Below are 26,424 nucleotides of genomic sequence, written 5' to 3' on the forward strand. Positions count from 1 at the left end.
CTTTATCATACAACTGAGTGATACAAATAAAAAGGTGTTGTGTCTGGCGTTCCTCCTGGAAAGTACAGCACAGCGCACCTCTGGGCGGTGCCTGGAATGGACGAACACAGCCCACCCACCTATGACGATCAGTGGCGGGAAGTTTAACTGGCCAGGATTGGACCTGACCAGGAAGAAGGTTGTTCCGGGAAATGTATATAACAGGGGACCCGGCCCCGCCATGTTCTCTTTGTGATGTACTCGCTAATAAAGCATGTTGCCATCTGAACGTCTCTGACTTCAGGACATTACAAAAAGCTTACTACATGAGTCCCCAAATTACCTCTTATAATCTTTTTGTCCCCTTCCATTGAAAGAGTAACAAATCTAGCTTCCTGGTGGCAGGGACTTTTAACTATTTGTGAATTACTACTTAAAAGGATAACTTCACACAATCTGAACCTATATTTAGGTACAGAAATGATCAGCAGCACCTTAAAGATGAACAAAATTGGTGGTGGGATATGTGGCAGGACATAATATCTGAAGAGGTGAGCAGTGCCTCAGGGAAATTCATCCCCTGTAACAAATTTTGTTACGTTTTTCTGGTGTTCCTGGCCTTGCTGTTTTAAGGACATAAGAGAAGCCATGTTGGATCAGGCCAATGGCCCATCCAGTCCAACACTCTGTGGCACACAGTGGCCAAAAAACCCAGGTGCCATCAGGAGGTGGGGCCAGGACACCAGAAGACCTCCCACTGTTCTCCCCCCCAGCACCAAGAACACAGAGCATCACTGCCATAGACAGATAGTTCCAACAATATTTTAGAAGAAAGAAGTAAAGGCAGTCCCCAATGCAAGCACCAGTCGTTTCCAACTCTGGGGTAATGTCGCATCACAACGTTTTCAGGGCAGACTTTTTATGGGGTGGTTTGCCATTGCCTCCCCCAGCCATGTGCACTTTACTTGCAGCAAGCTGGTATTAATTTTACTGACCCCCGAAGGATGGAAGGCTGAGTCGACCCTGAGCAGGATCAAATTCAGGTTATGAGCAGAGAGCTTGGACTGCAGTACTGCTGCTTAGCATTGTGTGCTACGGGGCAAACAATACATTGTGGCTAATAGTCACTGATGGATCTCTGCTCCAAAGGTTTATCCAATCCCGTCTTGAAGCTGTCTATGCTTCTGTTTTCTATTTCTATGGACTGACTACCCAATCTGAGCTGTATTTAGGTATATTTCAATAATTCCTAGTAAACACTACCATCTCTTGGTGAAAGAGAAGAGCAGCACTTTCTTTTATAGAGAGTGTCCTGGTAAATTTTAAGAGTTCTACAAGGGAAACTCAGTTTATCTTTTATCTCTTTGGATTTCCATCTGTTAACGTACCTGTTGCAGGGAGAGGGGAAAGTAGCAATAATTCTTTTCCTAAACAAGTGTGTGTTTGTTTGTGTGTTTTAAAGCCAGTGTAGTGTAATGGTTAGTGCAGGACAAGGATCTGAGAGACCCAGGTTCGAATCCCCACTCTGCCATGGAAGCTGGCTGGCTGACCTTGGGCCACTCACACCCTCTCAGCTTAGCCCAGGAGTGGCCAAACTTGCTTAAGAGCCATATTCAATAAATGTCAGATATTTGAGAGCCACAAGACATGAGCATCAGATGTCTGAAAGCAGGCAGGTAGGCAAATAAATGGGGAAGAGAGGAGGAGGTGGAAGGAAAGCAACTTTAACTTTAAATGCATTCTCCAAGCAAGTTGCTGACTGGCTTAGTTTTGAGAAGTGATTTAAAGAGACAAATGCCTTCTCCAAGACAGCCAATAGGGTACTGAGAGCTTCAAGAGCCACACCATATGAGTGAAAAAGCCACATGTGGCTCTGAAGCTGCAATTTGGCCACCCCTGGCTTAAGCCTACCGAAGACAAAAAAAAGCCTCTTTTCTCTCCTTCAGAAAGCTCCACTTATGAAATTAAAATAACTCCTGAGGCGCGGGAGGCGGGAATAGAGTCTCGCCTTGCCATTGGCTGGAGGAAACCAGTCACTCCCTTCGCGCTCTGAGTTCCTATTGGATGGCGCCGGCGGATTCGCCGCAGGCCCCGCCCCCGTGACGGAGGGACGCAGCTCGGAGGGAGGGCACCACGTTGAGGGCTCCAGCCGCCGCCTGCGCGGGAAAGAGAGTGGCCCTTCCGCGTGAGTGGGGTCGCGTTTGTCGGCCGTTGGGAAACGGCGGTTACGAGGCGGGGTGGGCGGGGCTAGTGGGTGGGGGCGGCGCCTCTGCCTTCCCGCGCGGCGTGAGGCGTTTGTTCCTGAGGGGAAGGAACCGGCGGGCGGGCGGGCTCGAGGAGGGCGAAGACTTGAAGGGGGTTTTTAATGCCTTCAAGGGGGGAAAAGAAAGAAAGTCGTTTGGGGTTGTTTTGTTAATCCGAAGTCGAGCCGGATCCGTTTCATTCCTTGCGTGCCCGAAGCAGGCAGGGGCAGCCCCGCAATATGTTTTCACGCACCAGTTCTTATAAGTTTAGGTACTACCTTGGGATCCAGCCATTTTTTAGGCATGCTTAGGGATTCTGGTGGGTCTCTAAAGGAGCGGGCGTTTACAGAAAAGCGAGACCCAGAATTGAACTTGGTTGGTCTTAAAGGTGACCCCAGACTCCAACTTTGCTCTTAGGCAGGCTTAGTTGGTGTAGGGATGCCAGCCTCCAGGAATGACACCTCCTCACCAGACTTCAGTTACCAGTTTCCTGGGAGAAAATGGATGGTTTGGAGGGTGGAGTCTATGGCATCGCATCCCACAGAGGTACCTGCCATGGCCAGGCTCTACCCTCAGATCTCCAGGAGTTTCCCACCCTGGAGTTGGCAACACTGTCCCCCAGTCCCTCTCCAGGGGCACCTGACAACCCAAAGTTGGTGTTAAGTCCCATTAAATGGAGCTGATTTCTTAGATCGTTAATGCCTCATTGTAAACACATTGACTGAAATGGAACATAAGAGCCTTACTGGATCAAACCAGTGGTCCATCTAGTCCAATATCCTGTCTCACACAGTGGCCAACCAGTTCCTCTGGAGGACCAGCAACGGGGCAGAGGACGAGGCCTTCCCTTAATGTTGCCTTCTTACTCTGCTTCAGAAGTTTAGTGCCCCTGAATGTGGATGCTCCCCTTAGTCACCATGGCTGGTAGCTACGGATAGACCTCCATGCATGTCTGATCCCCTTTAATCATCGAACAGCAAATCCCACATTTTAATTGCACATTGTGTAAAGATGCTTTTTAGGCATCTTGAATCTGCCCATCTGCATAATTGGATGTGCTTGAGTTCTGGTGTTTTGGGAGAGGGAGAAGAACTTGTCAGTTCTCAGCCCTGTGCAAGAGCCAGGGTGGTGTAGCGATTAAGAGCGATGGACTCTAATCTGGAGAACTGGGTTTGCTTTTGCAGTCCTCAGGAAGCCAGCTGGGTGACCCTGGGTCAGTCACAGCTCTTTCCGAGGTCTCAGCCCAAAAGATAAGTCAAGCTCACCACCTAGTGCTGCATGATGCTAATGAGCTAGAACTTAAGGCTGCCAGATAGTCTCCAGATCTGGCCATGCTACACACAATGCCATACAATAATTATTAATTATATATTCCACTCTGTGCATAATTTTGTAAATCTCTTATCATGTTCCCCTTTAGTCATCTCTTTTCTGAACTGAAAAGTTCCAGACTCTCCATCCTTTCCACACAAAGAAGGTGTTCCATTCCCTAATTATCTTGGTTACCCTATTCTTCACAGTGAGTCCAGGGAAAGGGATGTAGGTTGAGACCTTATGTATTAACTTAAGAGCATAAGTGAAGCTATGTTGGATCAGGCCAGTGGCCCATCCAGTCCCACACTCTGTGTCACACAGTGGCCAAAAAAACCCCAGGTGCCATCAGGAGGTCCACCAGTGGGGCGAGGACACCAGAAGTCCTCCCACTGTTGCCTCCCCCAAGCACCAAGAATACAGAGCATCATTTGTCCCAGATGGAGAGTTCCATCTATACCTTGTGGCTAATAGCCACTGATGACGTCTGCTCCATATGTTTATAGCCTGCCTTTTTTACTCAGACTCAAGATGAATTACAGAGTAAATTAAATGGGTGGAGGGGAAGCAGACAACATAAGACATCAGATGAAAAATGCAATAGGACTCGGAATGCAACAAGTTGAAGACAATGCAAGCAACAATGAGAACAGACTCTGTGGTTGTTCTGAGTATGGTGTTTTCCACACAGCAAGAGGCTTTTGCAGTTTTCCTATTGCTGATGCAGCTGCCAATGCAACCAGGGGGCTTGCTCATGGTGAGTTGTCCTGTAGTTTCCATGCCTCAGGCACCTGGCAGTGGCCGTCCTGTGCGACCAGAGCCTTCATTTTTTCCCCAGCTGCTGGTCAAAAGGATGTGAGAAAAATCTGCCTGCAATATTCATCACCTTATTGGTTGCCAGGGATGATTTGGCTAAGTGATATCACAAACTTTTGAACTATGAAAATATGTGGTTAGCACCATACCACTAATAAAAAAACCCCAAGCACGTGGATTACACTCGAAAGGCCAACCTAAACAGTTTGTCTGTGCCTCCCCTGCAGAAATTAAGTCTGGCAGGGCATGGGTGTCATCCGAGAGTGCATTCCACAGGGTAGGGGCCACAACTGTGAAGGTCCTTCCTCTGGTGACAGCTAATCGAGCCATTCTGGGGCTGGTCACTTGCAAGAGGCCCCTAGACTTGAGGATGACCAAAAGGAGCGTGAGTGGGGGGTTGTAATGGAAGAGGCTGTCACATAGGCATGAGGGTCCCAGACCCTTAAGGGCTTTAAAGGTTAACACCAACAGCTAGAATTGGTTCTGGAGGCTAATGGGCAGTCAGTGCAGCTGCCACAGAATTGGAGTAGTATAAGCTGACCAGGATGTTCCAGTCAGCAGCCTGTCAGCTGCATTCTGGACCACCTGCACTCTCTGAAGCATTCTCAAGGGTAGCCCTGTAGAGCAGGGGTGTCAAACATGCAGCCCAGGGGCCGAATCAGGCCCCTGGAGGGCTCCTATTAGCCCTGAGCAACCGGATATCATCTGCTTCCTTCTCCCTCTCTCTTCTGCTTCACAGCTTGCTTTGCAAGGCTTGCTCAATCACACAGGAGCTACAGAGCAAAGCCTTTATTTTCTCCATTGGTTGAAGCTCCTCCCTTAGGGAGGAAGGAATTGGAGGCAGAGCTTGCTTTGTCAGGCTCTCTCGATCACACAGCAGAGCTACTGAGCCAAGCCTCTCTTCCTTCTATTGGCTGAAGCTCCTCCCCCTCCTGGTCCCCTGAGGAAGGAAGAAAAGAGCCAGAGCTTCCTTTGCCCAGTTCCTTGGATCCCATGGGAGAAATACAAAGACAGCACCTTTAAGACCATGTTTTATTTTAAGGTGTTTTTTTAAAAAAATCTTTAATTGTGTTTGTCTGTGTCCTTTATAAAGTTTCTATCTCTGCTACCTAATCATAAATAGGAACACACATGGCCCGGCCCGACAAAGTCTCATTTATATTAGATCTGGCCCTCATAACAAATGAGTTTGATACCTCTGCTCAGAGCATTATAACATTGCAGGGGTACGAAACTTTGCAGTAACCCTTCCTAAATCTTTCATGTGCAATATAACAAACCCGATTCATGATGCACTAAGCAAATAAACCACCAACCTACTTCTGTTTTTAGTATTGTGAGAGGTTAGAGTGTTAGACTAGGATCTGGGAGACCCAGGTTCAAATCCCACTGATATCCAACAAGACACCCCTGGACTGATACCCAAATAATGCACCCCTGGAATATTGCAATATGCCCCTGGACAATTACACAGCAATGCCCACCTGAACTGGAATGGTCTCTCTTCCACAGAGGAGAAGTAAACTCAGTCCAATCTCTAGGCTCCTTTGCAGGCTGACATGGTACTGAGCCTGGTTCACAGGCTTGGCAGACGTTCTGGCTGTGCTAAAAGGCTAAAGAGGCATCCATTTTCTGATCCTGGGGATGGAGAGAAGGACACATTGTGGGCAAAGATGTAAAAACTCCTTCACCCTTTTGGCAACCTCTTTCAAGGGCTGTTCTCAAAACAAACAACACGAGGGACACAAACACACCCTTGCAACTCCTAAGCAAATGGTCTGTAGGTATGGTCTGCTGGTCTGCTATCCCTCAGGATAGACAGCAGAAACGCAAAGGTTAAAGGCTAACGGCCATCTTGTTGTGTGAATGTGTGGTATATCTCTAATCTGGTCTCACATTTCTGCCAGGGAATCTAGGTTCTATAGAATCTCTGTTTTTCTTTAATTGCTGCTAAAGGCTATCAAAGTCAAACGATCTCCTGAACTCGTGATTAATGGACATTCATCCTGACATATAGAGAGAGATCTATCACCTCTCATAGAGCTTCATGGGAAACAACCTCTGTAATAAAAGAGCCATAAAGTCATTTGCCCAAACTAATTAAAATTCCTCTTTTGGGGTTTGCATGCATGACACCCTGCTTTTCTCATTGGATACTTGGTATATGACACTCTGCTTTCTCATTGGATATTTGAAATCTCTTGATGTGACACAACTTACCCTAGAAAAGAGGCCACCCCACCTGTCAAGAGTGTATCCTTCCACCCTCCCCTCCATCCTTGTATCCTTCCCTCCATCCATCCCTTCCTGCCTTCATTCCCCCGCTTCTCAGGAGAAATCTCTCCCCAGAGGTCTCTTGCCTTCTCTGACCAGCCTACTCTGCAAGAACTGGGTATTGTATCACCTTCCCCCCCCCCTACTTATTCAGCTAACCTCTTCAATTCCTCTTGTATGCTTGAAAATTATTTGATTGGGATGTAACCATTTGCAAATAATTTCCTATAATAAAATCCATTAATTTAACCAAAGGATTTCAGTGGTCTATCTCTGTAAATACTGACAGAGATTGCTGTTTTACTTTGCCTCTCATAGTCTGCCATTTTGAGCTAAGAAAAATTAATATTCCCCAATAAAAAGCTGGTTGAGGTAACACCACCTCTGCTGTGGAAGTTCACGGGGTGACTTTGGACCATTCGTACGTTCTCAGTCTAACCTACTTTACAGGGTTGTATGAATAAAATGGAGGAAAGGAGAAAAACTGTGTTAGGGTGAGGAATAAAGGAATAAAATGTAGATTGTAAGAATCAATAATCTACCAGTACAGTAATGATACACCTCATTCCTTGTCTGAAGAAGTGTGCATGCACACGAAAACTTACGTTCTGAATAAAATTAAGTTGGTCTTAAAGGTGCAGTTGACTCCTATTTTGTTCTACTACTTCAGACTAACACGGCTGGCTACTTGGATATGTCTCAGTGTTCAGCATTAGCTGCAGTTTATTGAAAGTCACAGGTAGCAGATTGTTTTCAGATGCAATACTGAGAGCCTTTATTGAAAGCTTGCTGAGGAGATGTTTTCTGATGGAGATGTGATTTTTGTCTCTATCCACCCATGATGGAATCGTGAATGGGGTTTTTCTGGGCAGATCTTAGCTAGTTGCTCTTCACAGAAGCAGGTGTTGTTGCAGATAGTTGTGCCTTGATAGTAATATCACTTGTTTTTGGTTGCAGACGTCTTGCTATGAGTAAGTCAGACATAAGGAAGGATCGGGTCCTAGAAGTCAAATTCGTGGCAGATGAAGAAGTTCTGCAGCACATTTCCGAGAATGCTGGTACGGCTCACTTGGCTGTAATGGGTGTCCTTGTTAATATTAAATGAGTTCTGAGTGGGGGCTTTTTCAAAAACATCTTTGGTAACCTTTGGATGTCCTTCGGTACCTTTAAAAAGTAAGTGCTTTCTAGGAGAACAATTGTGTGACGCTTTCCCTGTCATCCCAGATAGCTTACGACCCAAAGCCCCACACACTCAAAATGAAAGCATCATACTCGAGTTTGTGGTTTGGTTCCGAAGTAGACCCGATTGCCAGCCATTGTTCTGCTTCTTCAAAATGCTAATTCCAGTTGATTGTGTTTTGTTCAAAGTATTCCTGATAATAATACGTTGACAGCCAGCTGTAGCAGATGGAAATCTCAAAACTGCAAATGCATGATTTTCAGGACAGCGTTTCTCTAAGGCAGAAAGCATTACAGCGATCCTCAGCCTGGTTCTGTGCATGCCAGGGCACCTGCTGCCGTGTTTCCTGGCATCTTCTTGCTTCCTGCTTCTGACTCTAATTTTTTTCCCTTGTTCCTCTTCTGGTTTCCTGCTTTTTTGTCCTCTGTTGTCACATTCAAGCTTTTTTCTTTGTTACCATTCAGATTCCTAAATCCGCTTCTTTCTTTCCTTTTGTCCTTCATTCCTGTGCCACGCTGTTTCTCCTGCCGGCTTGAAGAAGGCAATGGGAGGATGAAAAAATTATCATGCTGGGAATGGGATAGGTAGGGATGAAATAGGACTCAGAAACTGTGGGGACTTCAAATTTTGGGAGGGAGAGGGGAAGGGGTAGAGCAGGGCTGAACAAATCTAGTGCCTTGAAGTTTCTTTGCAGTGCCTGCTTTTTTTTTTTTTTTGGAGGGGGGGTCAGATAAGCAGGTGTTTTGAAAGGTGCCGTCTCATAGTTCTGTTGCCATACCTTTAGCAAACCTTGAGAACAGAACACTTCTCGTAATGTTCCTCCCTCTTCAAAATAGTCTTGGTGGTCTTTTGTAAATAAACTGGTGAAAGTTAATTTGCTAGAAGTCAGAGCTTGTGGCACTGTCCTGGTGTTCACATTGGAATTTTTGGAACTAAACCTAGTGTGCTCTTAATTAACGTGAATCTATCAGTACCCAAAAAGGAGCTGAACATATGTGCAGAGAGAAATAAGAGCGTTGATGCTTTTCTGGGTTGAAATAGCAGAATGAATACCATTTCTTTGACTTCAGGTCTTGTTGTTGCACTTCTAGCTCCTAAAATTCAGAAGAAGAAAGTTCCACCTGTACTTGATGTAAAAAGATGGGTGAAGGAAACAGAAGGCAACTCCAGTGAGGAGACCGAGGACATTTTTGAGCAGCAGAACTACGTGTCTGTTCTCGGGACAGGCATCAAAGGTATTTCTGAAAGAAGTGTGTAGCATTTGAGTGGGTTAAGTAATAATGGTCTAACATGGAGGCCTGGGAATTATTGTAGTGCTTGATTAGTTTGGGAAACATTTGTATGTTTCATAATATGTAAGTCTTTGGCCGAGAATGGTTATGCCCCCCTTGCCAAAAGACACAAAGAAACTCCTTGTTACCGCTTTGTTTCTGTGTCCTTTTTAAAGAGTCTTTGAAAAAATGTTTCTGTTGCAGGTGGCAGTGATGTCTTCGTATTCAGAACTCCGAAGAATTCAAAAAAGATGGCAGAGAAGGGTGAGTTTGTTATACTAAGCAGATTAACTCTTTCATCCCAGTCTTGATGCAACATGTGAGGGTTTTTTAAAACTCCATCAAAACCAGTTTTTATTTGATTCTGTAAGTTCAGTGTGTTTGGGTGCTGTTACATGCCAAAATATTGAATCTCAGCATCATTTAGGGCAGAAGATGGATTACTGGTCTGATCCAGCAGGACTCTTCTACAGACACCTCCCCCCATCCCAGCCCATTTCCATAGTATGCCCTGAAAATACCTCTGCTGAGGGCTGGGGATTCTCCTCAACCAATATGCTGCTGGTAGGCTTGGGGATGCCACAGCAAGGAGTAGGAATAGGTGGAAATTGCAAGGGATCCAACCTGTTGAGAGCCAGTTTGGTGTAGTGGTTAAATTTGCGGACTCTTATCTGGGAGATAAGATTCCCCACTCCTCCACTTGCACCTTCTGGGATGGCCTTGAGTCAGCCATAGCTCTGGCAGAGGTTGTCCTTGAAAGGGCAGCTGCTGTGAGAGCTCTCTCAGCCCCACCCACCTCACAGGATGTCTGTTGTGGGGGAGGAAGATAAAGGGGATTGTGAGCCACTCTGAGATTTGGAGTGGAGGGCAGGGTATAAATCTGCAGTCTTCTTGTTATATTTGCCACTGTTTTAGTTTTGCCTTTGCTGTTGTAAAAGGTTGTGGGTACTGAATGATCTTTTTTTAAAAAAAACATTGTATCATTGATTTGTGTGCATCATCTTTAATCTGACAGTTCTTTTTTTTCTCCAAAGCCTCTGAGCTAGCTAACAAATCAGGGAAGACAGTGAAACATGTCATATCGAATACAGCTCAGAAGAGAGAAAGCTATCCTGAAAGCACTCAGAGTAAGTTCTGTTGAAATAGGACTTAATAAATTAAAAAAATGAAGATGCAAAATACTTTTGCTGAATCAGTGATCTTGCTTTTAAATGAGAGCCTGGAATTTGGTTTCTTTAAAAACAAACAAACCAAATTCTGCTTTTTGGGTTTCATTTCATCTCCAGAGAGCCAGTTTGGTGTAGTGGTTAAGGGTGGCAGACTCTGATCTGGAGAACTGGGTTTAATTGCCCACTTCTGCAGCTGCTGGGTGACCTTGGGTCAGTCACAAGTTATCTCAGAGCTGTTCTCTCAAGAGCAGTTCTCTCAGAGGTCTCTCAGGCCCACCTACCTCACAGGGTGTCTGTTGAAGGAAGAGGAACGAAAGGAGATTGTAAGCCACCCTGAGTGAAGGGTGAGGTATAAATCCAGTCTCCTCTTCTTAATTCTGTTTCATTAACACCACTGACCGTAGATCACAGTGCAGTACAGCAGACAGGCACCAGTATCCTTATTTTGTGTAGTCAAAATAAAACTAAGCTAATATTTTGAATTAAGAGTCTCCTTTAAACTGGCTTTTCTCTTTAGGGCTTTCATACTTTTACTAAATGTTGACTTAACTGTATTAACAACTAACCTAGAGCCTCAAACCCAGCACAGAAGGTAAAACCGTATACTTAAACACAGCTTTAACCTACCATTTTTGCCTTAACAGATGTCTTCAAAATTTTGTTGCGATTGAAGTCAAATCATTTGCTATGAAGACTACAGTGCACTAAATTTGAATCTGATTTTTGGCAGAACACTAACATCGCTCAGCCTGATATGTTGACCTAACTATTCCAGATTTATTTTGATTTGGAACGTTTATTTCTATTTTGGCAATGTAGCCGTTAGGTCAGCGGTCTTCCATCTTTTCAAGCCCAGGCTGTACTGAACTGCCATGTGCCAAAACATTCAGTGTCAGCCTTAGGGTCAGGGGCAGAGTAGACACAGTCCATTGCCAGGTGATGAACTGGGATGAGAAACAGTCTCAGAGTCGTGGAGGAACCCTTTCCACATCGAAGTGATTTTGCTGTACAGCTGATGCTTCTTGTAGCGTATGTGTGAAGGCAAGCAAGAGGAAAGGTGCCCTGGTTCTCTGTTCGTGTGTACTGGCAGTATAGCTCTCTGAAAGACAGCAAAAAGACATGGGTTGAAGACTATTGCTTTAGACAGTTGCAATGCTGAAAAGGCCAGAGAGTTTCTGAAACTAACCCCCACCACCCAGCTGTTAGATTATCCAATGGAGGATACAATATTAGGACAGCGGTGTTTCAGCACTAAGATATACACAATAAAAAATACACAGTGATCAATGTGTTGCTCACAAGAAGCTGTACAATGTAACTGACAACAAGCTGCTTGCTAAAATTAGGACAGTAGGTTCCCGATACCATTTTAGGTAAAGAAATACAAATGGAGCTGATATTTGCAGGTGTGATGTGTTTTATGATGTGCTCTTTGTTAAATTTGTAGAGTCCTCTGCATCAAGGCAAGGCCAGGTGGAGGTGAGTGCATTCTTTTTTTTTTGGCTTGTTAGAAATGTTGTTGTCATCGCAGCCTTTAATGAGGCAAGAAGGGCAACAGATCATAAATGATGTCAACCGGCAAAGTTTCCTGCCTGATCTACTGTCATGTTGTTTAGGATAAATTATCCCTCTCAGTAGGTTACTTGGAACAACCTGCTGACAGCTACAAAGACTCAGAATTTGTCTTGTTGAATTATTAAGAGATTTTGCCGAGAAAGCCAATCTAGATCTTACGCTCAGTTGTTTTGCAGCAGGAAAAAATTTATATGGCAGCTTAAGGGAAAAAGTTGACTCCCCACCAGAGTCCAGTAGACTAATAAAATTTGTGGCAGGGTATGAGTTTTCGTGAGTCACTGCTCTCTTCACTGTTTCTGAAAAATCCCAGATCCCAATACTGGCATGGTGATGTTGTTATCGCGAGAGACAATTTGGTGTAGTGGTTAAGTGTGCAGACTCTTATCTGGGAGAACCTTATTTGATTCCCCACTGTGTGATTAAACTGTTGGATGAGAAATATTCCTGTTTGTCATGAAAAGGCAACGGTGACCTTGGCCAGTTTGATGTAGTGGTTAAGTGTGTGGACTTTTATCTTGGAGAACCGGTGTGATTCCCCACTCCTCCACTTGCAGTTGTTGGAATGGCCTTGGGTCAGCCATAGCTCTGGCAGAAGTTGTCCTTGAAAGGGCAGCTGCTGTGAGAGCCCTCTCAGCCCCGCCCCACCCCACCTCACAGGGTGTCTGTTGTGGGGGGAGAAGATATAGGAGATTGTAAGCCACTCTGAGACTCTGATTCAGAGAGAAGGGCGGGGTATAAATCTGCAGTCTTCTTATTCTTCATGTTTAACTGGGCTGCGGAAGAAGCCAGCCTGTGGGGATAGTCCGTTCCCCCTGGCACAGCTGATCCTTGGGCTGTCTCCTGCAATCCCTTGAAAAGCCTGATAGACAGCCGAGAGGCGGGAGTAGATTGTTCCCGCCTCTCTACTGTTTTCAGATTTACCAGTAATTCCCAAATATATCTGGGATTTTCTCAGGGATTTTTGTTTTTCTGAGAAAACCCAGATACTATTGGGAAACCGAAATATACTCCAGAAATACCAATAAGGTACTTTTTGGGTATATTTTCAGCTCGGGTAGATACAGAAGCACACCCCTAAAGACATGTTTCTCCACACTTGCCTCACCGTCCCTGTACTAGCTAGCGTTTGGATTCCTAGAGAGGGGTTGTGATGAGTATTCCCTCTAAGCTGAGTTAGTGTGAGCTGGTTCACAGATTTTTAGCCTCCAGCTCACACATTTTTGTCTTCGCTCAGTAAGGATGACCCCTGAGCACACTAATTTATGCAGTAGCTCACAACTTTAATGCCAGTAGCTCACAGCTTTTAATGCCAATAGCTCACAAAGTAGAATTTTTGCTCACAAGATTCTGCAGCTTAGAGGGAACATTGCCCATGACTAGTGTTCCCTCTTAGCAGAGTTAGTGTGAGCGAGCTCACAGTTTTTGAGCCTCCAGCTCGCACATTTTTGTCTTAGCTCAGGAAAAAATGACCCCAGAGCAAACTAATGGATGCAGGAGTTCACAACTTTTAATACCAGCAGCTCACAAAGTAGAATTTTTGCTCACAAGACTCTGCAGCTTAGAGGGAACATTGGTTGTGATGTTTCCTCATTGCATCATAACTTGGACAAATTGCAAAATGTCTCCAGTTAATGGAGAATACCCCCCACCACCACACACACAACTTATTAGTACCATGTCAACTCATTTCATCTGGTCATCTGCCAGCATTCAGTCTTCACTAAGGCTTTAGAAGTTTCTATCACTGATCCTATGAAGATAGTAATCATATTGCTTACAAAAAGGTTGATCGAAGTAGCTCTTCATCTCAGATCCAGTTCTGATCCCTCTGGGATGCCAGCAATTCAAATGTGCTAGCATCACAAATTCTCTTCCAGCTCAGAGAATTATTTTTTTTTTTGTCATTCTAAACTCCTTTTTCAGAATTGCTGCTTTTGTTGCAGCCCCCTTCTGTTTTGTCATCTTACAAAAAGATTAATCGGCTCTGGTTAACCTCACAAAACTTACTTCTTTTATGTCTTTGTAATTTCAGAGTTCGCTGTTACTTTAATCTGTTAAATACTTTTACTCTTTATTTCTTCAGTGCTTTTGTCTGTTATGTTTTCCTGCAAGAGATTAAAATATACTCAGAATTCCGAGACAAAGCAATAATTTTAAATTGGTTGATCAACCAGGGACAAAAACATACATTTCAAAGATAATAATGGCTACAGATACAAGCTGAAATCGAAAACAGCCTCATTTATGGCTAGGTAAAGTGATGGGAATTTGCAGCTAGGATAAGCCAACTGATTCAGTTCTTCATTTGGTTGATGTTATTTTTTATCATATTATTATGGCTTTTTTGTAGCAGGAACTCCTTTTAGGCCACACACCCCTGATGTAGCCAATGCTCCTGAAGCTTACAGTAGGCCCTGTACACATCAGGGGTGTGTGGCTTAATATGCAAAGGAGTTCCTGCTACAAAAAAAGCCATCATCATCAGTCATCTGGATTTGTGCATCACTCTGGGCAATGTACTTCAAGTGGAATAATACAGAAATTAAAACAACCAAACAATACAGATTAAAACAGTAAAAATTTTCAAAAAATCTTGATGGCGTCATGCTAAGAGTGTTGTTCTTCCAGACTTTCAGAGGACCACATGTGGGGGAAGGTGGGAGAAAAACCTCTGGGGAGGAATGGGAAAAATTAGAAAGTAGAATGTCCAAAAAGAAACTTTTTGGGGATACAATTTAACATACTTGCTGCTTTACACAGCGTAAAAAAAGTGAGCTTCTGTCAAAAACTGCTTACGGACTCAGGAAAAGAATCGCAGGTAAGCATTTACAATAAACGGTAGTAGTATTTTGTAACTTAAGAATTCTTTAATATATTCTGCTTCTTCAGTTATGGTGTTTTGATGATGTGCTGGCTGATCTGGGATCTTTTACTCCTCTTATGTATTTTATGTGTTTGGTCAATGACTGTAGAAATAAATTATGTATGGGAAGCATGTTCATTCATTCCTGTGGCATATTCAGTAGGGTTGAGATTTTTAGTGAAAGTGTGTCTGCGAAATAATACAGGACTTTGTTCTATCCTGTATATTCAGTTTTAAGCACAAAGGGTGATCCAGTGTGCAGAGATCCACAGTCCACTGTGTGTGAACATATATGAACATATGAAGCTGCCTTATCAGACCCTCGGTCTATCAAAGTCAGTATTGTCTACTCAGACTGGCAGCGGCTCTCCAGGGTCTCAAGCTGAGGTTTTTCACACCTATTTGCCTGGACCCTTTTTTGGAGATGCCAGGGATTTGAACCTGGGACCTTCTGCTTACCAAGCAGGTGCTCTACCACTGAGCCACTGTCCCTCCCGGTTTATAAAGAAGGAGTCTGGAAGAAGGAGTCTGTTTCTTCTTCTTGCCAAACTTTCTCTTTTTTTAGCTTTAAACAGGTGCTCTGATAGCGAGAGCGATCATTCCTCTTCGGATTCTGAAAAGGACAGCGATGATAATTGCAAAGAAGTGGCCGATGAAGCTGCTCGGCAGGAAACGCCAGCCACGGCCCAAACGACGACCGCAGTTAGCAACAAGCCACCAGGAAAGAAACTGAAGAAAGGCATTTCTGTGAGTATAGACACAGAGACCATTGGATATGCAATGTCAGTGTTAGGTTAACTAACATTTTTAAGAAGCCGTTCAAAAATGTAATTCGAGAACCATCTGGCCTCTGATAGGGTGGAAGTATTGAATCGCAACTAAATATAAACCAGGTTTGACTCTTCAGACAGATCTGAATCTGCCAACAGGTTTATAGTATTCTCCTTTATTAAAAAAAGTAAACGCTTATTAGTTCCTGCTACAAAAAAGGCCCTGCCCCTAATGATCTTTGGGTTTTTTTCCTTCTTTCTTCAGAGCAATTTGGTGGAAGAATATTTTGAAGCACACAGCAGCTCCAAAGTTATAACTTCTGACCGAACACTTCAGAAGCTGCAGAAAGGAAAACTGGATCAGGTGCTGTAAATGCCAGGGGAGCCTGTGTTTGTACTGACTTTGCCGCTAGCGATGGTCCATCTGTTCTCAGGACCATGGCGTTACAGTGTTAACCCTTCTTTTGCTTCAAGGGCACGAGCATGGTTAGAGCTGGCAATAGTGTTGGGGTGGGGAAGGGCTTGGAGCAAAAATGCTGGTTTGGGTTTTGGCTAAAAGATGAAACTCTAGGATAGATCCGCAGAGACAACAACTCTGGCAATTCCAGATGTCCCACAATAATAATAATTATTGTAATAAAAGGACCTCAGGGCAATAAGGGACTGTTGTTGTTGTTTTATGTTGCACAATTTGTGTGTAGTGTTGCCAGCATCCTGGAGAAAAAAAAGTCCTGTCCCTCTAAATAAAGGCTTAATAAGCAGGTGAAGGAAATACGCTGGTGAAGCTTTTAATCTTATCACCCAGTTACATCACCCAGCTTTTAAGTAACATCACCCAGTAAATAACAGTATATTAAATCTCTCCCCCCCCCCACTCAAGGTTGTTGGAAATTCTACTAGTGTACCAGACTCTGTAATCCTTTTTCACACAATTCCAAAGCAGTCAAACAGTTTCTTGCTTTGTGGACACTAGCTGGAATAAGAAGGGTTTTAAGCAAACTAAAATTGCAAACTGTGGTATTTGCCAGCAAGCCATTGTTTGCTGGGTTGGAGATTATGACATGTAAGAGGCTGTTGCTAGTAACCCCCAGTCACACCAGGGGAAGCAGCATACCAACATATAATGATGCACAGGGCTTTTTTTGTAGCAGGAACTCCTTTGCAGATTAGGCCACATGCTCCCGATGTAGCCAGTCCTCCTGGAGTTTACAGTAGGCCCTGCATGAAGAACCCTGTAAGTTCCAGGTGGATTGGCTACATGGGGTGTGTATGTGTGGCCTAATATGCAAAGGAGTTCCTGCTACAAAAAAAAGCCCTAGTTGTGCATATAGTGCCAGTTTATAGTATAATATTACAGTTGAACACTGCTACCGGCTTAATCCATTGCAGCCTCTATTTTTTGGTTTAGTTTATTTGCCACTGCTTTCAGTGCAACTCAGAAAGCAATCTGTCAACAGCCATTGAAAACCAATTTGATATAATTGTTACGGTCGTGAAAAATACTGACCAGATCCCAGGAAAACTGGAACCATTAAAAATACACATTGATCATTTTAAACTGACACACTTAAAAGCCGTTTAGAACACAGTATGTTCTCATTCCATTGAATAGAGCACAATATTGTGTTCTTTCCCCTATAACATATTATTTAGGAATAGACCTAAAAAGGTCCTTTATAAATTACTAATAACTTTATGTAACTAATTAAAATAGTTTCAGAATTTTCCTCAGAACAAAGATAAGAATTATAGGACAGTTTTCCATAGTCGCTGAATATATAATTAGATCTGTGTAGGGGGCACACTACGAGAGTCCTGTGGCACAGTGTGGTAATCTGCAGTATTGCAGTCCAAGCTCTGCTCACAACCTGAGATCGATTCTGGCAGAAGTGGGATCCAGGTAGCCGGATGCAGGTTGATTCAGCTTTCCATCCTTCTGAGGTCAATAAAATGAGTACCCAGCTTGCTGGGGAGGAAGTGTAGATGACTGGGGAAGGCAATGGCAACCCCCCCCCCCCCATAAAAAGTCTGCTGTAAGAACGTTGTGAAAGCAACATCACCCCAGAGTTGGAAATGACTGGTGCTTGCACAGGGGACTACCTTTACCTTTAGGTAGCACACCATACATTTCATCTCTGGGTATTTGAATTTCCCAGCTATAAGTGAGCTTATTGGCTTATTTTGCTCCAGTTTCAACCTTGGCAAAATGGAATATGTTTCTGGTGGCTCTGCCCCTGATACATTGGGAAGCTTAGTTCATTTAATGTCTGAAGAGCATGCTGGGTCCTGTTGTACAACCTTGTCTGGTCTATCTGGAAATAACCATTCGCTCTTCGCCAAACCCCTTTCATGTTGGGAATAATTTCCTTTAGTTCTCCAACCTGCCAAATGACTCTTTCCCCTCTTCTTGATACAGGAGACCCTGCAGAACCTCTTGAATAAAGTGCCAACTGCTTTTGCTGCTGAACGTGAAGAGTTAAACAAGCAACATGAATCCCTCTTTTACAAATGGATGTTGCAGTTGCAGTAGGTATCTGCACTATGTAGTCTTCTACCAGCAAACGTGCGGAAACTGGAAATTAAATCATTGTTTAAAACATAAACTAGGGAAATCTTCCTCTTTCTTGACTTAAACTGCATACGAGACCTCTTTTTTAATCTCCTGGGAGCTGAGTTCTGCTTTCTTAATGTAGACCCCCTGGACTGGTTAGATGTCTCCCATTCTCGGTCTTGAACAAGAAAGAAATTGCCATATATCAAGCACTTCTCCAGAGGACAGTTGTGGTAATTGACTGTGTGTAACAGAAAAGCGGTGCAGATTGGTAAATCTGCAGTACTTCAGTCCAAGCTCTGCTCATGACCTGAAGTCGATCCCGGCGGAAGCTGGGTTCAGTAGCCGGCTCAAGGTTCACTCAGTCTTCTATCCTTCCAAAGTCGGTAAAATGAGTCCCCAGCTTGCTGGGGGGAAAGTGTAGGTGACTGGGGAAGGCAATGGCAAACCACCCCGTAAAAAAGTCTACTGTGAAAAAGTTGTGATGCTACGTCACCCCAGAGTTGGAAAGGACTGATGCTTGCACCTTTACCTTTTTAGCAGAAAAGTACATGGGATGAAAATTATCCTGGAATGTACATCTGCTAGTCACTCAATATCCCACCTTTATTGGCATAACCAAAAGAAATATACAGAAACTTGTCAGCCAGACAGCAAGCAATCCAGTATATATGTTCAAAGCATAAAAGGCTAAAATAAGATTAAGAACACATCTACTAGTTAAGCTCAAATAAAATAAATTGTGATCGCAAAGCACTTAATAAAGCACAATAGCATTTACTAGTAAATGACAGACAAAGCTTCTTGGATAATCTCGCAAATAAGAATTTTCCTTCCTCAAGAGATTATTCCACTTGAGCCGCCACACTTAAAAATTCACAGAAGGTAGTAGTATGTTAAGTTGCGATTCCACTTGATTCCTGTATTTTACATAAAGTAATAGTACGCTTAGTTGGAATTCCATGCTTAGCTGGAATTCTCCTTGGTCCCTGCATTTCACCCAATGAATATTCCTAAACACGGCTTACATCCAGAATACGTGTAGTGAATTCCTCATATGGATGCATTGTCTTTTATCTTGTTGAAACTTTGTATGGACTTTATTATTGTAATTCTGTCATATATTTGTGAGATTATTCAAGAGGACTGCTTTGTCTGTTACTTACTAGTAAATGCTGTTGTACTTTATTAGTGCTTTCTGATCACAGTTTATTTTAACTGAACTTGACTTGTTTCACTGTGATCTTCCGGCTTTGTATTTCATATACATCTACTAGCCATATACTTCCTTTAAAAAAAAAAATCAGTAATTTTTAAATGTGGCGATATACAATTAAAAAAAACATACTTAGAAAAGAAGAAACCCAGAAGGGTCAGAATAAGAAGTAGATACTATGGTACCATATACCAGATACCATATGGTACCAGATACTATACCAGTTTTCAACAGCATCTTTGGGGTTCTCAGTTACCTCGTAAGCTTGAGTGTTTTTCTTTCTTACAGCTGGGGATTCAATATTGTGCTTTATGGGCTAGGTTCAAAGAAAAACCTTTTGGAGAAATTTCGCCTCTCTCTTCTTCAGGATTCGGTTCATCTTGTTGTGAACGGGTTCTTCCCCAGCATCACTGTGAAATCGGTAAGTGAAACAAAAATAGGAATATTCGGTTACTTTGGATGCAGCCAGCTTTCCCATTCAGTCCCATCCATGGCTCCTCTAATCCTTCCTGTGCCCCTCCCACCCCCCCTCGGGTGTTGTTCATGCAGGCCCTGTGGTTTGATTGTCAAAGGAGGGAGCTCTTTGCCCATTTTTCAGCAGCAGAAAAACTGGTTGGATCGAAACCGTGGAGAGAAGTGAGCAAAAACCTTTAGCGCTATAGATGACTTTCCCCGTTCACAGTAGATTAAAACAAGAGTCCAGGAGCACCTTAAAGACTGACAAAATTTGCGGCAGGGTATGATCTTTTGTGAGCCACTGCTCACTTCTTCAGATATAGTTCAGTTCAATGTACAGTTTAAAGTGGAATAATTCTCTGCTCTTTAGATCACGAACACAAGAGGTAGTATGTGCTCTAGGACAGTGGTCCCCAACCTGATTTGCACCAGGAACCGGTTTTGTGGAAGACAATTTTTCCACAGCCTAGTGGACGGGGGGGGTGGTGGTGGTGGGGAGCATGGTTTCAGGATGATACAATTGTGCACTTTATTTTGGTGCGTGTGGTTAAGTGTACAGACTCTTATTTGAGAAAACCGAGTTTGATTCCCCACTCCTCCACTTGCAGTTGTTGGAATAGCCTTGGGTCAGCCATAGCTCTCGTGGGAGTTGTCCTTGAAAGGGCAGCTTCTGGGAGAGCACTGTCAGCCCCACCCACCTCACAGGGTGTCTGTTGTGGGGGAGGAAGATAAAGGAGATTGTGAGCCACTCTGAGATTCGGAGGGCAGGATATCAATCCAATGTCATCGTCTTCTTTTTATTATTATTATTATTTCTACATTGTAATATATAATGAAATAATTATACAACTCACGGCCCGGTTGCTAACAGGCCACGGACCTGTACTGGTCCATGGACTGGGGGTTGGGGACCCCTGCTCTAGGATACAAGAAGGAGTTTGTGTTCTTCAGTGGCAGTTGTGGCTGCTTGTTTGCACTTGTAGGTGCAAACAAGCTAGCATAGAGCATTCCAGTTTGAAGCTTAGAGAAGCTACACGAGTATATATTGTAATTTATGGAGCAGAGCATTTAGGGGTACTTTGCTTTGCAAAAGTCATATGTGAAAGGAGTTTCAGTGCATTATATGCATCTCTCTCTCTTTTTACTGCACGTTGTCTTTTTGTAGAGATTTTGTAAAGTCTGAGATAGCTGGAAATTTGGTTTCAGGCTAGGCCTTTTATTAGAGCAATAGCTAAAGACTTATCCCAAAAAGAAGATGGTGACCTGCTGCCTGCCTTTCTGCTCTAGATTCTGAATTCCATCACAGAAGAGGTGTTGGATCACACTGGCACTTTCCGCAGCCCCCATGATCAGTCGGACTGGATTGTGAAAAGATTTAAAGCAGGTAAAGTGAAGGGGCAGACGTCCAAGCAGTCTGGACTCTTGCTGTGATTTAGAACAGCTTCGAGAAATCACCTGGTTGGTGGTCACTGTACATACATTTCCCAAATAAGTCAAAGCAGTAAGATAAAACCCCTTGTTTTTGTTGGATAATGTAACTCTGCATGCAACAGGATCTGGGAAGGAAAGAGTTAAGAGAATTCTCTCACTGGGGTACACTTAGCAGTTGGCCCTGCCCTCTAATTTTTGAGAGCCAGTTTGGTGTAGTGGTTAAGTTCGCGTATTCTTATCTGGGAGAGCCGGGTTTGATTCTCCACTCCTCCACTTGCAGCTGCTGGAATGGCTTTGGGTTAGTCATAGCTCTCACAGAGGTTGTCCTTGAAAGGGCAGCTTCTGGGAGAACTCTCTCAGCCCCACTCACCTCACAGGGTGTCTGTTGTAGGAGGGGGGAGGTAAAGGAGATTATGACCACTCTGAGATTCAGAGTATAGGGCAGGATATAAATCCAATATCATCATCACCAGTCTTCTTCATCGGTTAGGTGCTGAGCCTCTTTGGCCCTAGTTTGTCTTCTCGTTCATCTTATATAGGCCCTCTCTTCTTCTCTCTCTTACCTGGGCTTGGAGCTGTAGCAAATTAACCTTCCTGAAGTTAATCTGTTCTAAATGAAATATTTCACCAGGACCCAGTACTTTCTTTGCAACGCTGTTAAGAACCAGAATAAAGATAATTAAGTTTAAAAACTTGCGTTTTTATTTCATACAATGGCTACTAATTTCAAAGCAGTTTTATTATGTAATTATGACTTTTTGGAGATGAATAATGGCAGTTTAGATATTTAGATTTGAAAGAGCAGCTTTCTGCCCCAGTTAAATGTTTAATGAATTTCCTAATCCCTAATGATCTCCTCCTCCTCATTTTTTGAGCAGATTAAGGATATTGCGGCAAAATATTAAACAAGCTGCTTTCAACATGAGTTAAAATGGAATGTCCATCTCCCTCCATTTGGACATCACATATATTTGACTGTTTAATCACTGAGTAAGCCTGTTTCCAGGAGCCCCCTGGGGCAGAGTGTTAAACTGCAGTACTGCAGTCCAAGCTCTGCTCACGACCTGAGTTCGATCCCGGCAGAAGCTGGGTTCAGGGAGCCCGCTCGAGGCTGACTCAGCCTTCCATCCTTATGAGGTCGGTAAAATGAGTACCAATTTGCTTGGGGGGCAAAGTGTAGATGACTGGAGAAGGCAATGGCAAACCACCCCATAGAAAAGTCTGCCGTGAAAATGTCGTTATTCGACATCACCCCAGAGTTGAAAACAACTGGCGCTTGCACAGGGGACTACCTTTTTACCTTTGCCTTTAGGCCTGTATCCTGGATGCTCAAATGAAAAGTTGATAGGCATATCCAGACAAATGCTTTTGGTGTGACTTTGAGAGATGCTGAATAGACTCAAGTTGATTGTTGGCACTGGCTTTTCCTTGGACTATGTTTAATCTTACTTGACACCCTAATTATGCTTATTGTCTGCTGCTGCTCCTCCTCTCTTTGGCCAGATCCTTCCTTGGAGCTCTACCTGCTCATCCATAACCTGGACAGCCAGATGCTGAGAGGAGACAAAAGCCAACAGATCCTGGGGCAGCTGGCATCCCTTCCCAATGTCTACCTCATCGCTACTACTGATCACAATAACGCACCACTCAGTGAGTCCATCGGTCTCTCAGATTCTTCCCCTGCTCCTTTTTAAAAAAAGTTTTCTCCTTAACCCACATTTTCGGAATCCCCAGTTTTAGCAAGTTCCAAAAATGTGGGCTTAGTAGAGAGAAAACTTTGGGTTTGCACCTGGTGAGGAAAAATCTACTGCAGAAAATTTCATATAACGTGCAATCTTAAAAACATCAACGCAGGGAATTTCACTACTGTGGAAATGTCCTATGTGTCATTTTCATTCTTTTAAGCAGGGGTGGCCAAACTTGCTTCATGTAAGTTACAAAAATAAATGTCAGAAGTTTGAGAGCAGGGAGGGAGGAAGGTAGGCAAATAGATGGGGGGAGGTGGAGGTGGAAAGAAACCAACTTTAAATGCATTCTCCAAGCCACTGACTGGCTTGGAGAAGTGATTTATAGAGACAAATGCCTTCTCTAAGCCAGCTGATGGGGCAGTGGGACCATCTAGAGCCACACAATGTGTGTGAATGAGCCACAGTTTGGCCACCCCTTCTTTAAGTATACATTGTAATGCCACTTCAAGTGCCATGAATTTCTCAAGAAGGATAAAGATTAGAATTAAACTCCTAATATAAATTAGATTCTGCTGGTTATGGTAACTTGTGGGAAATACTGCTCCATACCTCCCCCAAAATTGGGCAGGAAGCCACGTTTTATGAATTTCACCCTTTGCTTATTGTAGCCTTCTTTCTTCTTAGTGTGGGATCAGGCAAAACTAAGCCTTTATAACTGGTTATGGTATGAAACGACTACCTATAGCCCTTACGTTGAAGAAACCTCCTATGAGAACTCCATGTTGATAAAGCAGTCTGGGTCTTTGGCTCTGAGCTCTCTCACACACGTCCTGCACAGTCTCACTCCTAATGCAAGGTAAGGAGTCAGCAAGGCCGCTGGGAATATCTGCGGTAATTTGCAGAGAGTGGGGTTTGTTTTTTTCTCATGGACCATTCATGTTGAATTTAGGTGGGTAACTGTGTTGGTCTGAAGCGATAGAACAAATCCAGGTGGGCAGCCGTGTTGCTCTGAAGTAGTAGAACAAAGCAAGAGTCACATCGCACCTTGAAGACCAGCAAAGTTTTATTCAGAATGTCAGCTTTCATATGCATGCAGACTTCTTCAGACAATGGAATGGGGTCCAGTGAGCAGAGCTACTTATAGCTGGTGGGCAGCGATTAAGAATGCAAAGTGGCACAAAGTTAGAATCCAATGGCAAAATAGTGAAATTAACAAAGAACTTTTGGTCTGGATAGCATTTGCGTGGGAAACCAATAAAACAGTAACGTGTCAGAATGGAAGAATGAGGCAATAAATATCTGTTAATTGCTCTACTGCTAGCAAGTCTGGGTTAAAATGAGGACGTCTTTCTCAGAGGTGTTCTTGTCCACCTAATTTACTTTTTAACATGTAACATACAAATAAACATCATTATAGTTTACCATAATCTTCTTTCAGTTTGTTAATTTCACTATTTTGCCATTGAATTCTAACTTTGTACCACTTTGTATTCTTAATCACTGCCTACCAGCTATAAGTAGCTCTACTCACTGTACGCCATTCCATTGTCTGATGAAGTATGCATAAATATGAAAGCTTACATTCTGAATAAAACTTAGTTGGTCTTAACGGTGCTACTGGACTCCTACTTTGCAACAGAACAATAGAGTCCAGTGGCACCTTTAAGACCAACACAATTTTATTCAAGGCGTTAAGCTTATATTCTGTATAATTCTGTATAATTATATAAGCGTGTGTTCTGTTCTGTATAATTCATATGAAAAGTTCTTTATGTCTCATTTGAATTCGTTTTGTCTTTTTAAATTCCCCTTAGGGGTATTTTCAGGCTTCTGGTGCAGCATCAACTGGAGAATAAAGATAACTCCTCATACTTAGGTAACCAGTGTCATAATGTCATGAATTCTGGGATGTGCATGCGTGCGTTTTGTTTTCTAGAGAACAAGTTTAGAATATTGCTGTCGCTACCAGAATTAGTGATTTGAGGCTAGTTTTGTTCATAAGCAAAAAAAGATGTATTGCTGTTGTAAGCTGCACTACTGTAAAACTACTAGGAAGAGATATAAAAACCTGACATTCTTTGTAGAGATCCCCATGCTGAGCTGTGACTTCAAAGACTGAGCCCCTGAGTCTCTGAAGCTGCAGATACTTATTTTTGTGTAAGACCTAACTCCGAACGTACCCATTTTATATTGGAGACTCTAGAAAAGATTTTCTCTCTTCTACAGTAACCACATATTGGGTATTCCTCGAATGTTGTTTTTATAAAAAAATGTTTTCATGATGGAAAAATATGGTCTTTCAGCACTGTAAGTCATGTAGTTTATAGTAGCAACACATCATATTTTTCCTTACTGTTTCAGAAGGAAGGGACGAATATGCCTTTCCTTACTGAGAAACTCCTATAGACCAAGAGTTTAATGGAAAGCACCCTGGAAACTAATTGCCACTATTTAGGTTCCTCCTTAGAATATTTAGACTGACCCTCTAAGAAGGTATCCTAGTGCAAATGGGGTTTTTTGGGTGTCAAGTCATAGCTGACTTATGGCAACCCTGATGGGGTTTTCAAGGCAGGAGATGCTCAGAGATGGTTTGAAGAAGATGACCGTAGATTTATACTGCACCCTTCTCTCAGAGCAGCTTACAGTCTCCTTTATCTTCTTCCCCCACAGCAGACACTCTTTGAGGTAGGTGGAGATGAGAGAGATGGATTCAAATAGTGGTAGAAAAAGAGGCAAAACAAAATGCAGAAAAACACACAAACTCTCAACACAGCACACAGACCTCCAAATAAAAGCAATAAAGTTGGTCTGAGCTACTTACACTTTACCTAGGATATAGTCTATTCCTCAGAGCAGCGGTCCTCGACCTTTTTGGCACCAGGGACTGGTTTTGTGGAAGACAATTTTTCCATCGACCCCGAGGGGTGGGGAATGGTTTCGGGATGATACAATTGTGCACTTTGTTTCTATTATTACATTGTAATATATAATGAAATAATTATACAATCCATAGCCCAGTTGCTAACAGGCCACAGACTGGTACCGATCCACGGACCGGGGGATGGGGACCTCTGCCCCAGAGCACATGTGAAGTTAATTGGAGTAACAAGATGGAGGAGGAGTCTTTAAACTACTGTGGGTCTTAGTTTCATGCTATTCTACTGCAGACCTGGAAAATTCTCAAATGTCCAGATGTTTATGGCCAACCAAGCTCATCTCTAAGAGCGATGAACTGATTTAGCCCATCATAAGACCATAAGAAAAGCCATGTTGGATCAGGCCAATGGCCCATCCAGTCCAACACTCTGTCACACAGTGGCCAAAAAAACCCAGGTGCCATCAGGACCCAGGACACTAGATGCCCTCCCACTGTGCCCCCTGCCAACCACCAAGAATACAGAGCATCTCCTGTGGCAGTGAATTCCTGTGCCAGTCCCTGTACCTGATGTCATAGGCTTCTGTTAACCAGTTAGAAAATTATTAAAATGACCGCTTTACCCCTCCAGCATCTGACTGCGGTCCTAACATAGGTGGTCTGACCCAAACCGACTTGTCCTTTGTTCAGAAAGGGTAAGGTTTTGCATGATGGCCCATTGCGGAATGGAAAAGAATGGGTTATTCTTAATGTCCC

The 26,424-nt window shown here is 43.3% G+C and overlaps 1 protein-coding gene across 1 annotated transcript in view; it reads left to right on the forward strand.

Annotated features, from left to right (window-relative positions):
* Positions 1–26,424, forward strand: part of ORC2 (origin recognition complex subunit 2) — a 67,647-nt gene that overhangs the window by 38,955 nt on the left and 2,268 nt on the right. Inside the window, exons 2-15 of the mRNA XM_060256999.1 lie at positions 7,581–7,681; positions 8,895–9,038; positions 9,279–9,338; positions 10,109–10,201; positions 11,691–11,722; positions 14,579–14,636; positions 15,247–15,428; positions 15,717–15,815; positions 17,868–17,977; positions 19,507–19,639; positions 20,962–21,058; positions 22,609–22,755; positions 23,478–23,649; positions 24,608–24,669. Coding sequence (XP_060112982.1) covers positions 7,591–7,681; positions 8,895–9,038; positions 9,279–9,338; positions 10,109–10,201; positions 11,691–11,722; positions 14,579–14,636; positions 15,247–15,428; positions 15,717–15,815; positions 17,868–17,977; positions 19,507–19,639; positions 20,962–21,058; positions 22,609–22,755; positions 23,478–23,649; positions 24,608–24,669 — 1,480 coding nt within the window. The 5' untranslated portion in view covers positions 7,581–7,590. The remainder of the gene's footprint in view (positions 1–7,580; positions 7,682–8,894; positions 9,039–9,278; positions 9,339–10,108; positions 10,202–11,690; positions 11,723–14,578; positions 14,637–15,246; positions 15,429–15,716; positions 15,816–17,867; positions 17,978–19,506; positions 19,640–20,961; positions 21,059–22,608; positions 22,756–23,477; positions 23,650–24,607; positions 24,670–26,424) is intronic.

This window comes from Heteronotia binoei, chromosome 16, assembly GCF_032191835.1.
Source record: "Heteronotia binoei isolate CCM8104 ecotype False Entrance Well chromosome 16, APGP_CSIRO_Hbin_v1, whole genome shotgun sequence".
In the NCBI taxonomy this organism is placed as follows: domain Eukaryota; kingdom Metazoa; phylum Chordata; class Lepidosauria; order Squamata; family Gekkonidae; genus Heteronotia; species Heteronotia binoei.